General features: G+C 39.9%; 3 protein-coding genes across 4 annotated transcripts; all 3 read right to left on the bottom strand.

Annotated features, from left to right (window-relative positions):
* Positions 1-1,052: 1,052 nt before the first annotated feature.
* Positions 1,053-8,147, bottom strand: pals2a (protein associated with LIN7 2, MAGUK p55 family member a). 2 transcript variants are annotated; one of them, XM_085919127.1, is made up of 14 exons: positions 7,780-8,146; positions 6,607-6,679; positions 6,224-6,321; positions 5,822-5,940; positions 5,165-5,317; positions 4,598-4,753; positions 4,257-4,484; positions 3,526-3,657; positions 3,319-3,421; positions 3,188-3,259; positions 2,947-3,108; positions 2,430-2,632; positions 2,233-2,361; positions 1,053-2,151 (listed from the first exon to the last, which is right to left on the bottom strand). In XM_085919127.1, the coding sequence occupies exons 3-14, from the start codon at positions 6,252-6,254 to the stop codon at positions 1,975-1,977; spliced, it is 1,665 nt and encodes a 554-aa protein (XP_085775253.1). In that variant the 5' UTR covers positions 6,255-6,321; positions 6,607-6,679; positions 7,780-8,146; the 3' UTR covers positions 1,053-1,974. The 2 variants fall into 2 exon arrangements, with proteins under 2 accessions (XP_085775253.1, XP_085775254.1); XM_085919128.1 differs by lacking the exon at positions 6,607-6,679 and having other exon boundaries at positions 7,780-8,147.
* Positions 8,148-8,876: 729 nt separating this feature from the next.
* On the bottom strand, positions 8,877-10,658 carry LOC147051990 (peptide YY-like). Its single transcript, XM_085917996.1, has 4 exons — positions 10,557-10,658; positions 10,273-10,447; positions 10,107-10,196; positions 8,877-9,432 (listed from the first exon to the last, which is right to left on the bottom strand). The coding sequence occupies exons 2-4, from the start codon at positions 10,431-10,433 to the stop codon at positions 9,405-9,407; spliced, it is 279 nt and encodes a 92-aa protein (XP_085774122.1). The 5' UTR covers positions 10,434-10,447; positions 10,557-10,658; the 3' UTR covers positions 8,877-9,404.
* A 2,232-nt stretch (positions 10,659-12,890) lies between these two features.
* On the bottom strand, positions 12,891-14,635 carry LOC147051989 (mitochondrial assembly of ribosomal large subunit protein 1-like). Its single transcript, XM_085917995.1, has 4 exons — positions 14,253-14,635; positions 13,473-13,648; positions 13,299-13,380; positions 12,891-13,219 (listed from the first exon to the last, which is right to left on the bottom strand). The coding sequence occupies exons 1-4, from the start codon at positions 14,545-14,547 to the stop codon at positions 13,065-13,067; spliced, it is 708 nt and encodes a 235-aa protein (XP_085774121.1). The 5' UTR covers positions 14,548-14,635; the 3' UTR covers positions 12,891-13,064.
* Positions 14,636-14,734: the final 99 nt, after the last annotated feature.

Below are 14,734 nucleotides of genomic sequence, written 5' to 3'. Positions count from 1 at the left end.
GCTGTTTGATCTGTGACGTCACTCGGACACTCCATTAGGTACACCTTCATTTTTAGGTGTTTCCAATAACAGGTCACTTCATTAGGGAAAAATCATGGTCAAAGCTTAAATGAAAGTAAAAAGTGCCACACCCAAACAACCCCCCACTTTCTGATTGGCTGTTTGATCTGTGACGTCACTCGGACACTCTATTAGGTACACCGCCATTTTTAGGTGTTCCCAATAACAGGCCACTTCATTAGGGAAAAATCATGGTCAAAGCTTAAATGAAAGTGAAAAGTGCCACACCCAAACAACCCCCCACTTTCTGATTGGCTGTTTGATCTGTGACGTCACTCGGACACTCTATTAGGTACACCGCCATTTTTAGGTGTTCCCAATAACAGGCCACTTCATTAGGGAAAAATCATGGTCAAAGCTTAAATGAAAGTGAAAAGTGCCACACCCAAACAACCCCCCACTTTCTGATTGGCTGTTTGATCTGTGACGTCACTCGGACACTCTATTAGGTACACCGCCATTTTTAGGTGTTCCCAATAACAGGCCACTTCATTAGGGAAAAATCATGGTCAAAGCTTAAATGAAAGTGAAAAGTGCCACACCCAAACAACCCCCCACTTTCTGATTGGCTGTTTGATTGGTGACGTCACATGGCCACTACATTAGGTATACCGGCATTTTCAGGTGTTCCTAATAACAGGCCACTTCATTAGGGAAAAAGCTTAAGTGAAAGTGAAAAGTGCCACACCCGCCCTCACCCCCATTTTCTGATTGGCTGTTTGATTTGTGACATTACTCGGACACTCTATTAGGTACACCGCCATTTTCAGGTTTGTTCGCGAAGATTCACGATTGAGTGACAAGTATAGTCATTTTTTTAAGAAAAAAAAACCCCTTACTATACATGTTTTTTTTAAAAGAAAATAAGAGCTGTTTGAGCATGCAAAAATTATACCTTTTTAATTGAACGCTATAGTCTATATTTATCAAATGTCTGTCAAATTTCATTTTTCTTCCATTTCTAGTGTTCAAGCAAAAAGCAGTCAGTGTAGTTCATATCATAAAAAAACATTTATTTAAACATTTGAAAATACATCTTATCAGAAATATAAGTAAAATACACTTTTAAAGTCATCATATTTGTTTTAACAGTTTAAGTGGGGATCACATCAAAAGGGATGGACGGTTTACAGAGACACAGCACCCTGTTTAATCTTATGGTCGATTTTTTTTTTTTTTAAGTCAAATGCAGCACCACAGAGTGAGAGAAACGTTAACAACATTCACATTTGTGTAATTTGTGCTTGGCATAGTATGCACTGGGGGAGCTAGAATTTTCTCAGGGGGTTCTCAAAACCTTTCCTTTTAAAAAAAATTAAAAACACAAAAAGTCTTCATTGATAAGGATTCGGGTGAAAAAAGGGGGGAAGGTTTTCAGAAAAATTGAAAAATACCCAAAGGTCAGTTTGGCACCTGGCATATTTGTAAGGGGGGGCTGCTACGGGGCCCCTTCTAACTCCACCAATGATGGTAAGCGAAATGGTTGATGGACAACCCCTTAATTCAACTGAATTTCCTCTGAACTTAAGCGGAGGCAAAACAAGCATCCTTAATGAAGGTTGGCGACGACTACACAGTACGAGTGGCAAAATGAGATGACAAAAGTGTAAACGCAAACACTGAGGTGAGGTATCATTAATAAGCAAGCCCTCTATTATCTTACCAGAATAAATAGACAAGTAACATTAAATAACAGGACATGGCAATCGTATTAAAAATATGACACAAAAGGAGTCCCAATCCATTTGATGAGACGATTAAAAAAAAAAAAAAAAAAGTTTGCCAATAAATAAGTACACTTTCTGTGTGCTGTGACTTGCATAGTGTGCAGTGCAGTGTCTCCTCCGTTCACATGGCAGGCGTAGCAGCTCAGGACAACCCAGTGTCCAGTCAGATGTTAGCAGGGGGGGGTCATCAGTAGACCCAGCTGACCGGGACCCACTGCGGTTCCACCAATAGTCTCTCGACCGCCTCCTGCAACTGATCGAAGGCCTTGTCCAAGTTGTCGTTGTAAATGGTCAAGTCAAAAAAGTGGCTGTAGGCCCGTCGGATCCTGGCGCTCTCCTCCACTGTTTTTTTCAAATCGTTCTCCTGTGGTGACACGGAAAGGGAAAATTGAAAACAAAACGGTTTCAAAGAAGTGGATGGACTAAATTTCCTTGTCAAACTTACAGTAAGTAGTTTGGTTGTCAGTCCGGCATCCACGACAGCTTTGTGCATATTTCTCAAAGTGTCCAGCTCAGGAGCGGCGATGAAGACCACAAAAGGCATGAACTCAGCAGTCTTTAGCACTTTCAAAGCCTGAACACAATTTTATAGTAAGTCACAAAACGAGGCCCGTGTTTGTCGGGTTGTTGGTCAACGCTCACTTGCGGGTTGACGTCCAGGATGCAGGTGCGGCCGGCCGCCACTACTTGATGTATGGAGTCGATTTTGGTGCCGTAGAGGTTGCCGTCGTACTCGCCGTGCTCCAGGAATCGGCTGTCCTTGATGTCCTGCTCCATCTGATGCCGCGTCACGAAGGAGTAGTTCTGGCCGTCTCGCTCTTCTTCTCGGGGGCTGCGCGATGTGACTGAAATGAGGGCAGCAGACGCAAATAAACACCACACTTCTTCCGTCTACAGTGCTCACTCACAAATTCATTTATAAAAAATCTTTTCTCAAATAAATAACATTTAAATAAAAAAAAATAAAAAAAAAATACAAAATGTAATCTCATGTGTATAAACAATAAAGTGTGATTTTTTAAATATTTTTATGATACATTTTAAATGAGATATTTACATGTCTGCATGTTATTTGTAACAAACTCTCCTGCAAAATGCCCCACTCGAGCGTTTAGCGGCTCATTTGACCAAAGCGTTTCCTGGGCGGAGAATGACTCACAGGGCACAGTGGTTCCATATCGCAGAGGATTCATGACGATGAGTCTGTTTTTCAGGCTCCGCCTCCCAACACCCTGCGCACCGATCAGAACCAGCGTTTTCCTCTGAAAGGGCGGCATCTTGGCTACCTCTTCGTAGATCTGCAGTTCGTAGCGGTCAAATTCTGATGATTTCAAAAGAAGCACAATGTTAGACTTCCTTCTCTCGTCTGCAGAGACTTTGAAGTGAATTTTCAAACACACCCGCATTCTTCGCCATCAGATACATTTTTTTCTTCTTCTTCTTTTTTCCCGTGAGACTCCCACAGAGCATCCCTGGATGGTACACAAACATCATCAGTTGTGCTGCTTGAACGTGCCGTGCTTGAAGTCACCTTTAGCCGACAGATGCCAGTCTTTCTTCACAAAAGCTTTCCTCTTCTCCTCTAAGAACTGACTTGGGATGAGACCGGTTGCTCCGCCTACAACGCTGCGTGCCTACAAGAAAATCACCAGCTTTGACTACACACAGAAATTCAATTCTTATCACCAAAAAGTTTTCTTGTTCATCTGCAAATATCAGAACACAGTATCAAACTCACCTGCCACCAGTTAGGGTCCTCCTTGTTCACAACGTGAAGGATATCTCCCTTAGAGAAGGCAAGTCCCGCCTCTCTACAAGGAATCAGGTTGTCTGAGGTCGGGTTATAGTTGAAATGGGACTTCAGGTAAACCTGACGAGAAATAACGCCTCAATAAATGACAACAAGAAGAAATGAGGAGAAACAGACTTCCATTCGCTTAATTCCAGTACTGAAACTCCTAAAGTAATTATTTAATGACCTACAGAGGAAATTAAGTTGAAAGTTTTTCATTACTTGTACACAATCAGCACAATTATATTTAACAAAAAATGGGTGACATGAATCTAAACAAGTTTCCCTTTTCTATTAAATTCGAAACTATTGGAACGCATGTCATGCTCGCCGATCGATGCGATGACAATAATACAACACTTAATGAACTAATCAGTCAACAATTGTCATAACGAATGACATAACGCTGCATGCCGGCACGTAGCTGCTGTGCTCTTACACTAAGTTCCACTGTACGCGGAAGAGAGGGTCCTATGACCCAGATAGTGTGTGTGTGTGTGTGTGTGCGTGTGTGTGTGTGTGTGTGTGTGTGTGTGTGTGTGTGTGTGTGTGTGTGTGTGTGAAGGTTATTAATAGATGTTGCTCGGCTCAGGAAAGCAACGGCAATCGTCAACTGATACGAGGCCTTCAGCAAAAAGTGGCTAGTGGGACTGCTAGCAATTGATTTCATTCTTCACCTGTGGAAGGGTTGGCGAGTCCTTATAGCTGGGCAGCACCTTGAGGGTGACGCTGCCGCTGCAGTCCCTCAGCAGCTCCTGCAGCTGATGCGGGTCGCCGCCCACCTGCTGGCCGTTCACCTCGCGGATGACGTCGCCCGTGTGCAGCATGCCCTGGCGATCGATGGAGCTGTCGTGCAAGATCCGCGCCACCACCATTTCTCCTTGCTCCACGCGGAAGGTCACCCCCTGAAAGAAAGAAGTGCTTTGTTATCACGTCAGAAATTACTCAGCGGGTCCGACGTGTGGGAGAAGTCATTCGGGTCGGCGGGACGTTACAACCCGCGCGGCTGCTTATTTACCAGCGGTTCTCCGGCTTTCTTCTGGATGCCAATCATCCTGATGGCGTCGGCGGGCACGAGACAGCTGGCCAAGGTTGAGGTGCAGTTTGCAGCAGCAGCAGCGTTGGGCATCTCGTAGGACTTTGCAGCCACTTGGTCATGAGCCTCTATCAAAGACTGCGGAAAACACAAAGGGATTTTTCTGACGTGGTTGTTAATTATGGTTAGTTGCAGCCCTAGTTGTTAGCTTTTTTAAACTTACACCAAATACGCTTTTATGTTCACTGATAAAAATCAAGCCAAAGAATAAAAGCAACGTTCTTACCCAGGAGCGACCACCACATTGGCTGCATCGGTAACTCCAAAGAACTGACACAGTGTGCTCTGCCCTTCTCTTTACCCACAAAACAAGGCCTCCCATTGGTCCAAGGAAATATATCCCCCCTCGACTCCCACTTCCCCCTTACCCCTGCCACAGTGACCACAGCGTGGTGGAGGACAGGGAGTGACGTACAACTTCTGACAAGTGTTTCCATATCATGAGAAACCACAAAAGTGTCTCTATGAGGAAGAGGAATAAAATAGTACCTTAAAATGAGGCCCCTGAAGGATTTGGGTGAGTTCCGCGGTGGCAGTGTCTTTTACACTCAGCTTGTTGAGAGAGTCCAGGATGTCAGAGATCAGCTGAATGTTGTCATCTCGGACCGCTTCTAACTTGACCTCCTCGAGACGCTCGTGGGCCTGTCAACATCAAGGTGCAATGTACGCATTATTTAAACAACCTAAAAAAGAAAAATATTGAACATTTTAGATTTAGATCAACGTAGAGGGGGTAAAAAAAAACAACAACAACAACAACCCTCAACCAGATTATTAACACAGCAAAATCAGCAGATAACACTTGAAGATATGTTGAAGCTGCATACTTTCCAAAATACCAGGAATAAAATATTACATAATAGTGGGGCACAGTTTTCTCAGAGCTACACGCTCCGTTATTCTATTAATAGACTGACCGCGTGGCCTCATTCTGTCCCGGAGAATTATAATGCTGGTGGTCTTATTGACTTCAGTTTATTCAAGCAGGGTAATTAAGTAATGTTCACATTATGTATAAACAGTGGCATTTGTTCATCTGAAGTGAAATGACCGGTGCTTTATTTATTTTCATTTGTGAAGAGTTAATACATCATGATGTAGTGCACTTTGGGAGAAATAGAAACTGGATGGCACGTTTTTACGTACCTTTGCAAGGGAGCGGACGACGCGGCTCTCCATGATGCCTCTTAGGAAGATGAGGTCAATGTCTTTGGCGAGCGAGCCTGTGGGCAGGTCTTTCAGGTTATCCAGGACCTGCTGCATGGCTGTAGAAAAAAAAAAAAAAGAGCGGAACAAAGTGGGACAGTCAATCAATGGAACGGTTCATATTTTCCGAAAAAATTCTTGCATATAGGAAACGCTGCTATTGTATAGAAAGCCTTACGAAACGCAGGAACTAGTCAGGGGTTTCATAATAGTATTTCTAATCATGAATTTCAACACATTCAGTAAGGACAACCCAAAAATGTCATTTCGTACGTCTTTCAGTTTGCAGAATGAAAAGGTTGGTGTGCAAGAGGCCCACTGCAGATTCTGGCGGTAGTTTACCTGAGCCTGATTTTTCATTAGCCACAGTCATGTTGTGTCCTCTTCAGTTTCGGAACGTCAAATTCAGTCCTGCGCCCAGCCTACAGCGACCAGAGCATCTGCGGGGCAAGCAAAAGAGAAGACAGGAAAGCCACTTAATATTGTGGCTAACAATCAAAAATGAAAGCATATCACGGCATCTATCACTAACACGACAGAAGAAAAACGCTGTTACACAAATGTAAATGGAAAAAAAAAAAAGGAGTGGCGCTGAATGACGAATGATGACTTCTGAAAAATATTTGCTCACACTCCACCAAGGCCCAAGCAGGACAGTATAAAATTAAACTTGTCTATCATGCAAAAGAAATCAGGGAAAAAAAAAAAAAAAAAAAGAACCTCACCTACAAACTGTGTTCAAATCATTTGCACGGCACTCCAACGTGGAGTCTGGTCTTCTTCAGGCGTTGGGAACCTCTGCACCATAAAATGAAATGGGTCTCACTTTTATGGGTCGTCTTCATATGCAGCTGAAGTAAAGTAGGTCGCAACCTCCAAAGTTGCGAATAAATATTTAGATTTCAAGTTTGAAATTTTTCATGTTGGTTCCTGGACGTCGTAAAGTTGTTGCAGCCAACTGCTGGACGTATACGTATTATGTGGCAGGACGCAGCCATGCCAAACTATCTGGAACTCAGCTTCTCCATTCCAAAGTAAAATGAGATGTTTATAAATGGGAAGTAAGGAGCAACTGTATCAAGTGCAACACTACGTGACAGGCCTTTTAAATGCAGTTGGAATGTCAAATGTCAAATTGTCGCTCCAAAAGAATTCAAATTTGAATGTACTTCTCTTAAGATTTGATGGGACACGAGTATCTGTGCTTAGTATCTGCGCATACTCAAACTTCAGTAGACGTATTCGTACTTTGTTAAAAGTGATATCAGGACATTCATATCACAATTTAAAAAAAAAAAAAAAGGAACACACCGTTTTGCCACTGAGACACTAGCTAGCTTTCTGTTAAAATAAAAACAAAACTTGGATTATGTCAAGCTATTAATCGACAGTTAAATGAACTTACTTGAATTGCGACCTACTTCTGCCATGCCTGAAAATAGCGGATCCGTACACATTTGTATTTTGTTTCCGTTGTCACGTTAAGGCACTCGCTGCACACACGCAACGGTTTTGCAACAACGCGATGTAGCAACTATCACATCGATTAGGACTTTTATATCACGCAACAATATGTCAACAACCCCGATGGCGCCTGATACATTTCTTGTCACAATTTTACTTAGCATCGGCTAATAGTATTCACCATGTTAGCCTAGCAAGCGTACACTCACGTGCGCGTTCAAGCATTTTATTCATCGCTCCCAGTTTGATAAAGAATATCGACTTGGATAGAAATATAAGAAACGCGCCTGTGTGTGAATAAACTACTGGGTAAATATGTATAAATGTCCTTGACATAGATAAATAAATTAACCGAGGGTACAACGCTTGCTTAATTATACTAGATGCTAGCACTGTGTTGCTAACGTGACTCGAGTGCAACATTTAAACGTTACCTGTTTTCCTTCACTGGAGTGCAGCTACGCTTGCTGAATGAATTTTCTCAAAAACGTCCATTATTGTCGTCTTCTTGCACACTAGTTTACGATGGAATGCTCAGTCTGTCAGCCAAGCGGCCATGCCAGCCACCACCCCCTCTTTTTTTTTTTCCTTCCACTCAACTAACAAAGCTTCACTGTGGATTGCGTCGAATGTCCATCAAAGTTGTGGAGAACACATTCAAACATGTACAAGCGGCCGACTCATATTTGCCCTACAATAAAGCTGTAAAGGGGAAGTTTTTGCTTCCTCATGTCCCCGATTTGATAGATCCATACCTTTTAAAATTTACAGCGGACATTGTGACCGAGCTTCAGTTTAGAAATAATGTTGAATTACCCTATAATTTTGATAAACACCAATGTCCATTTTTTTAATTTTTCACCAATGTTTTTTTTTTTAATCTTTTGCTAGTGTAATAGTTTATCAGCGCATCAATATGGCTTCATATTCACCGTCAGCAATTATTATACTTTCGCACATGATTTAAAACTGCATCTCTTATTTTGTTGACATCGTTGAGCGTTGCTCAGGATTTTTATAATACATAGTTGCCTGTTTTTTTTAATTACACCTCAGTAACAGGTCCCACTACTAGTTCCTCTCCATAAAGGGGTGCCACAGGGTTCTGTATTGGGCCCACTCTTATTTGTAATTTATATCAACGACTTAGGTCTAAATGTGTCTGATGTAAGTTTCCATTTCTATGCTGAATACATCGTTATATACTGCTATGGCTCATCTCTATTTCAGCCATTGAATTGCCGCAGAAAGCTTTTATAGCTGTCCGGGACTCATTCATTTATTTACAGCTTGTTCTTGGGAATGATAAAATAAAGTTTATGTTGTTTTCTAAGTGTTAAAACTTGTCTCAAATGATTCCCACAGTGTTTCCTCTAAAGGGCAATCAAATAAAGGTGATTCATTATTATTATTTAACTGCATTTTATATTTGTTTGTTGCTGCCTCTTGGCCTGCACTCCCTTGAAAAAGTGAAGCATCACAAATAAGTCGTTTACAACGACTACATGGGGGAAATAGAAGATAGGTGCCATTTTGTCTATTTTCACATTTATTTAAACGAAATTCACAGTCGACATGGAACAGTTCTCAAACTTTTTCCACCAAGTGACACCACCAAAAAATAAAACACAGTAGTGTTAAAAAAAAAAGGCATTTCATTCATAACATTATACAGTAAGAGCATTTGCCCTGCACTTAAGTACAGAAAAATAGTTTCTACTAAAATGATTCGTTTCAAATGGATAACATAAAATTTACATTAAAATTATCCAAATAAAAGTTTATTTGTATTCATAACTGTTGGTCATTTTTGGATTTTATTCCTGTCTCAAACACAAAACAATCCAATGGTTTGCTGCAGTACCAAAATATAAAGATACCAAATCCTACCACTAGAGGGCATTGCTTCACAAAAAAACGCTGCAAATTGGACTACCAGAAGACGCGGATAAACATGATTAAATTACAATATACACGTAATTCTCGTGAACACAATGTTTCATGCAACACAATTGACAGCTAAACCCAAATAAAACGTTTTTAAGTAACTCCAGCATCATCACCACCACACCGGCAACTCATCGTACCTACAACACAACAAAAGTTACAAATTATTCCAATTTAACAGAATCAATTGTGGCGAGAACAATAAAGTAGCAACTTGTTTTTAAGCATCAGTTTGTAATCATCACTATATTTCTAATAGGACTATTAAGAGGTTCATAAACACCAGGCAAAAAAAAAAAAAACACTACAGTAGAGCAGCTATAACCTTTTATGATGTTTAATAACAATATAATGTGTGATTAAAAATTAATAATTGAAGTGAAACCTACGTGTCCTCTGAGGGACTCACGTTAATGTATACATTTAAAAAAAAACTTAAATAATGAAAAATGTCCTATACATTTATTTGCAGCTGAAATGAGTCTTTGCTAGTGCAAAAAGTCAAACATCTGTCTGAGAATGAATTACATTTTGTCATTAACAAAAAGCAACAAGATATTGAGAGTAAACCGGAAACTATCTAACAAGCGTCTCTGCCTTTTTTTTTTTTTTATTTCTTAATCTGTCTGCTTCTACATTCCATTTGTTATCTCAAGACCCTGAAATGGTTTGTAATCTTGCAATCAGGAGATGTGTGAATGCTACTTTTAATACTACAAAGTTACAAAATATTGCTCAAGTAACATTTAAAGCAGTGATAACAATAACATTCAATTCTAAAAAAAAAAAAAAAAAAAAGATGCTGTGTTCATACCTGCCATAACTGGACTCGGGGATGGCCTCTGTGCTCTCCTTTACAAACACATCAGAAAACATTGTGTCCGGAATTTCTCGTTTTCCATATCTGCACGAGGATAAGAGCCAAAGCAACATGTCAATATTTCGCTGTCAATAATAACAGAGACCGCATTGTCACTCACCTCTGCCTCGTAATGAGGTTGATGTAGTGTCGGAGTGCACTGTAGTATTTGGCCAATTCCTCCGGGGGTGCTCCTTCTTTGGGGCTGACAGGCTTGCGTGGATACGCATCAATGCCCGAGTGAACGCAAGCCAGCAGGCAGAGGACCACAACCAGCGACATCCCAGCAGAGAATCCTGGATCACATCAAAGAAAACAAAAAAAAACTTTAAAATCAGAATAATCATCCAGTACAAAAAAAAAAAATCCAGAAAGCAAATAAGTGAACATCCCGAAGAACCGTACGTTGTTAGAAGATGAAGATTGTGCCTGGAGGTGACTTGTGATGTTTTCCAAGCTCTTGTGTCAGCTTCCAAGCGCCGCCAGGGTTTTATACTGGGTGTGTCAAATGGGAGGAGGCGGCAAATTTCACTCACCAACGACCCTCCTGAGAAACATTCACAACCTCATTCAATTAGTAATCTCCACCAATGACACGAAAGTCAGCATTTGTCATTTTGTGACTAAATAGTAAATGCGTAAGATGACCTTTGAATATTCTCACATGTTGCACATCATTTCACTTGTGAATCACTGTACACAACTTAACACCATTTTTTTTTCCCCCACATGGAATCAAGCCTAGAATCAAGTCTTTTTTATACAACACCACGAAAATGAATTGAATAATAATCAAAGCCATTTTATGTATATGACCTCCATTTTGAGGGTGTAGTGACAATTGTAAATATAATCAAGGCATAGACTTCTTGATTTCAGGCCAACATTTGATTTGAATTCAACTATTAGAATTTCTGTTGAAATACTATGATCATATGAACATTTTCTTAAAGACGGGTTGTTTTCAAAAAACACACACATTCAAATCTAAAAATGGTATAAAATGAAACAATTATATTTTAAGTGGCTTGTTATGACAGTGTGCAAGTAAGACCACAATGTTTCATTATTCTGATACATTTTTCCTAATGACGACAACAAGGGGCACTTAACAGTGACTACTATCTTTGTCCAAATACGTTTGGACCGCACGATATCCACCAGACAGTAGAAATATTGTGGCTAAGTGCATTAGAGTGCAGGGAGTCTACATGTGCACAAGAGGATCAATACCTTTTGAATTGTACACATCCCCAGCAAATGTTGTGTTTTACAACATGATCGGCTCCTAAGCAGCCGGCGTCCATTAAGCCATTAAACTTAAATGAATTGCACAAACACACACTGGCTGGCGTACAATTGATTTCAATTTCAAGCCTTTAAATATTAAAGAAGAAAATGAATGGGGCGACCTGATCATTACTTGTAACGGTGACAAAAATTAGAGAGGCTTTTTTTTTTTTTTTGTCGAGTTTATAGCAATGGCTGATGATGATATGCTTTCACTTTGTGCACAGAGCCTGTGCGAACAAATAACACGATTAATCTGAGGTAAAAGCAAAATGACATCAATTAAACGAGAGCATGCAAACACATCAGTGCAATTTGAATGGATTGTAAACAGCGGCACTACCACCCACACAAAAAGCAACTTGGCAAAAAAAATAAAGCCCCATAATCATCTAAAAATTGTAAGTACCGAAATGTTTGAGGTGTAGGTCATGGAGGTCTCAAACGCTTTCAGGCCTTAAATGACGGGGCCACTTTAACACAACTATTTGGTGAGAATGAGAAAAGCATTACGGTGGATTACAAAGTTTTTGCAAAGAATGTGCAAAAACTATTTTAAGCCATTTATGTATTTTACAATAAAACAAGCATGAGAGAATAATACATTTGCATTCTATTTTAAGAATACAATAAAAATAATTACATGTATTAATTAAAATAATTAATAATATAAAAATGTTCAAATAAATAATAAATATATAATCATTAAAAGAATATATTATATATATAGATGGATACACACGCTGATGATTATTCACACTCATATTCTCACGTTACTTGGTGACGATCAAAGCCACCCAACCCGAAGCAAAGTCAGGCAAGTGTGCCCACTACTCATTAGTGACTCACCAATAAGTAACAGTGTGAGCAAAAAGTTTGATCAACACTTTTGCTTTAAAATCAGTCGGCTGTCTTTAAAAAAGTAATGAGCTGTGGTGTCCGGAGTGAAGAAACCTCATTTTTCTTTCACAGTATGTAAACACAATGGCCATTAAAGGAGATGACTCGAGCTGGTAGAATAACTGCAGTGGCTAATGACAACACGAGCCACGGTAGGACCGAGGTTCTACTAGTAGGATAACATTTGTTTACCTGTTGTTTTGCATTCTTTCTTCATATTTTCCGTCATGCTGGCCAATGATGTAAGTCATTCATCTTCACATCATCATCCTGTGGGGAATAAATATTGAAGAGCAGAAGGCATTGAGTGGGGGTTCTAATCTCTAAATTCATTACTCGGACATTTTGTTAATGTTCTGATCCAGTGAGACGCACAGCGGGGTAAATGACATCAAACGGTCACTTGCCAGGCCGAGAATTGTTTATGTTCTTCAAAGTTAATGACAAATTTAAGGCATTACTGGTATTTAGTGGAAAGAAAAATGTCAAGGAAAAATACTAAATCATTAAAGGTGACTGCTGTCTTCAGTGGAAAAATTGAGCAAAGAGCGATTTAGAAAAATATGAATTTATTTTAAACCGTCCATATTATTTCACAAGGAATTTCTCAAAGAAAATAAAGAAAATTATACAATAACAATAAAATATGCGAGTCATCCCGAGACTTTTGGCAATCAGTCAAATCCGTACAATAATAAAGCATCCGACTGAAAATGTGTTTTATCATTTTGTGTCTTCTAGGTCATATATGAAGTCCTCGGGCAGCTTCTCTTCAGGAATTCTGCTTAGCTGCTCATCGTAGGAGCGCAGAGTCCACAGTTTGTCCAATTCGTACTCTTCTCTAGCTTCTGGAAGCATGAAGTGAACAACTATATTGCCTGAGGGAATCCAAAAAAAGATGAGAAATTTATACTTGCAAGTGTGACCTTCAAAATAAATAAAGTGAACGTTACATACCAAAGTCAATACACATCCAGTTGTCTGCAGTCTTTCCTTCGAGCTTAACGTGAGCATCGTGATCTTTCTTCATGAATTTGTACTAAAGGATGTAGTGGTGATTGTTGGGAAAAAAAAAAAAAAAAAACTGCTGGCAAGTGTCGGAAGTAAATTGATAAATTGCAGGTCACTTACTACTTTAATGGCATAAAGTGCCATTGCGCGGAGGTGTCTCGGTGATACGCCGCTGACAACGATGAAATACTCGGTGTATTTGATGTGCTCGGGTACTTGAATCACGCAGATGTCAGTGGCGTTTTCTTGACGTAGGAGTGTCACAAGCACGTCCAGGTTGAACGTCTCAGGGGGCCCTGCAGATGAGAACAGTCATCAAAATATTTGTGAACAGGGAAACAAATGACTTTGTAATCACTTGCCATGTGAACTACAACTGCAAGGTCATGTAATGCACAAATGAATGAAAGCTTAAGGACGCTAACATTCTTAAAGACTGTAGTTACGCAACCTAGTGGAGAAGGACTGATTTCATCAATATTGCGAGACATTGACAAATAAGTCATCATATAAAGCTGCTTATTTACTTGAACATGATACAACTAGTTACAAATATTGCACAAATAAAATCTGAACTACAATTAGGTCATTTTTTTTATCCGAAGTCCAATGTTTGATACAATTAATGGCATGAAGGAATATCTCACTCCAGAATTATGAAAGACCCACTTATCCCCGGTTCTCTACATATTGCGATTTATGAAAATATGGGAAATTAGGAAACTGACACCATCCAAATTGAAGCCACTTTAATGTGAATACTGTAATGACTTTTTCAACGCTACTTCAATTCCATAAATCTTTGCAATGAAGGAAATTAGCATCTTTCAAAACGCCGAACGGGATAAAATTACACCCCTCGGTGGATATAATGAAATCAAATGGAAGGTTTTAACTCACTTTGGCTCGGGTGACGCTTGTCATTAGAGTCGCCATCCATCTCGAGTGATTCATCCCGAATAACGTCAGACTTCGTCAGTAAATCACGATGGCCGGAGTCCATTTCCGAAAAGCATCTTTTCTTGTTCAACTGGTGCATATGCGAGCATGCGGTTAAACATGTCAAATGTCGACGAATGTAATGGCGACGATAAGGAACTTTAGCAACCAAACACTGCCTTGTAAAGACACAACTCCGCTCTATTAATAATTTCCTTGCACATACAAGTGGGTTAATGCACTTAAAAATATTCATTGTTTGACATTAGTACAATGCGACGCCGACAACCTTTTACCGGATAAACACGGAAGTTTAATATGTGCTTGGAATTTGATTGGTTCGCAGGTCTTCTTCGTGTGCTGCGATAAACCGTGCAGCTGTACATACCGCCCCCTACCAAGTTCAACCGAATCGTGTTGCAGGTATTTTTATGCATTGATAA

Source organism: Syngnathus leptorhynchus, chromosome 8 (assembly GCF_054491065.1).
Source record: "Syngnathus leptorhynchus isolate UIUO chromosome 8, UIUO_Slep, whole genome shotgun sequence".
In the NCBI taxonomy this organism is placed as follows: domain Eukaryota; kingdom Metazoa; phylum Chordata; class Actinopteri; order Syngnathiformes; family Syngnathidae; genus Syngnathus; species Syngnathus leptorhynchus.
Note: the sequence above shows the minus strand (reverse complement) of the source record. Positions and strands in the feature narration are given on the sequence as shown.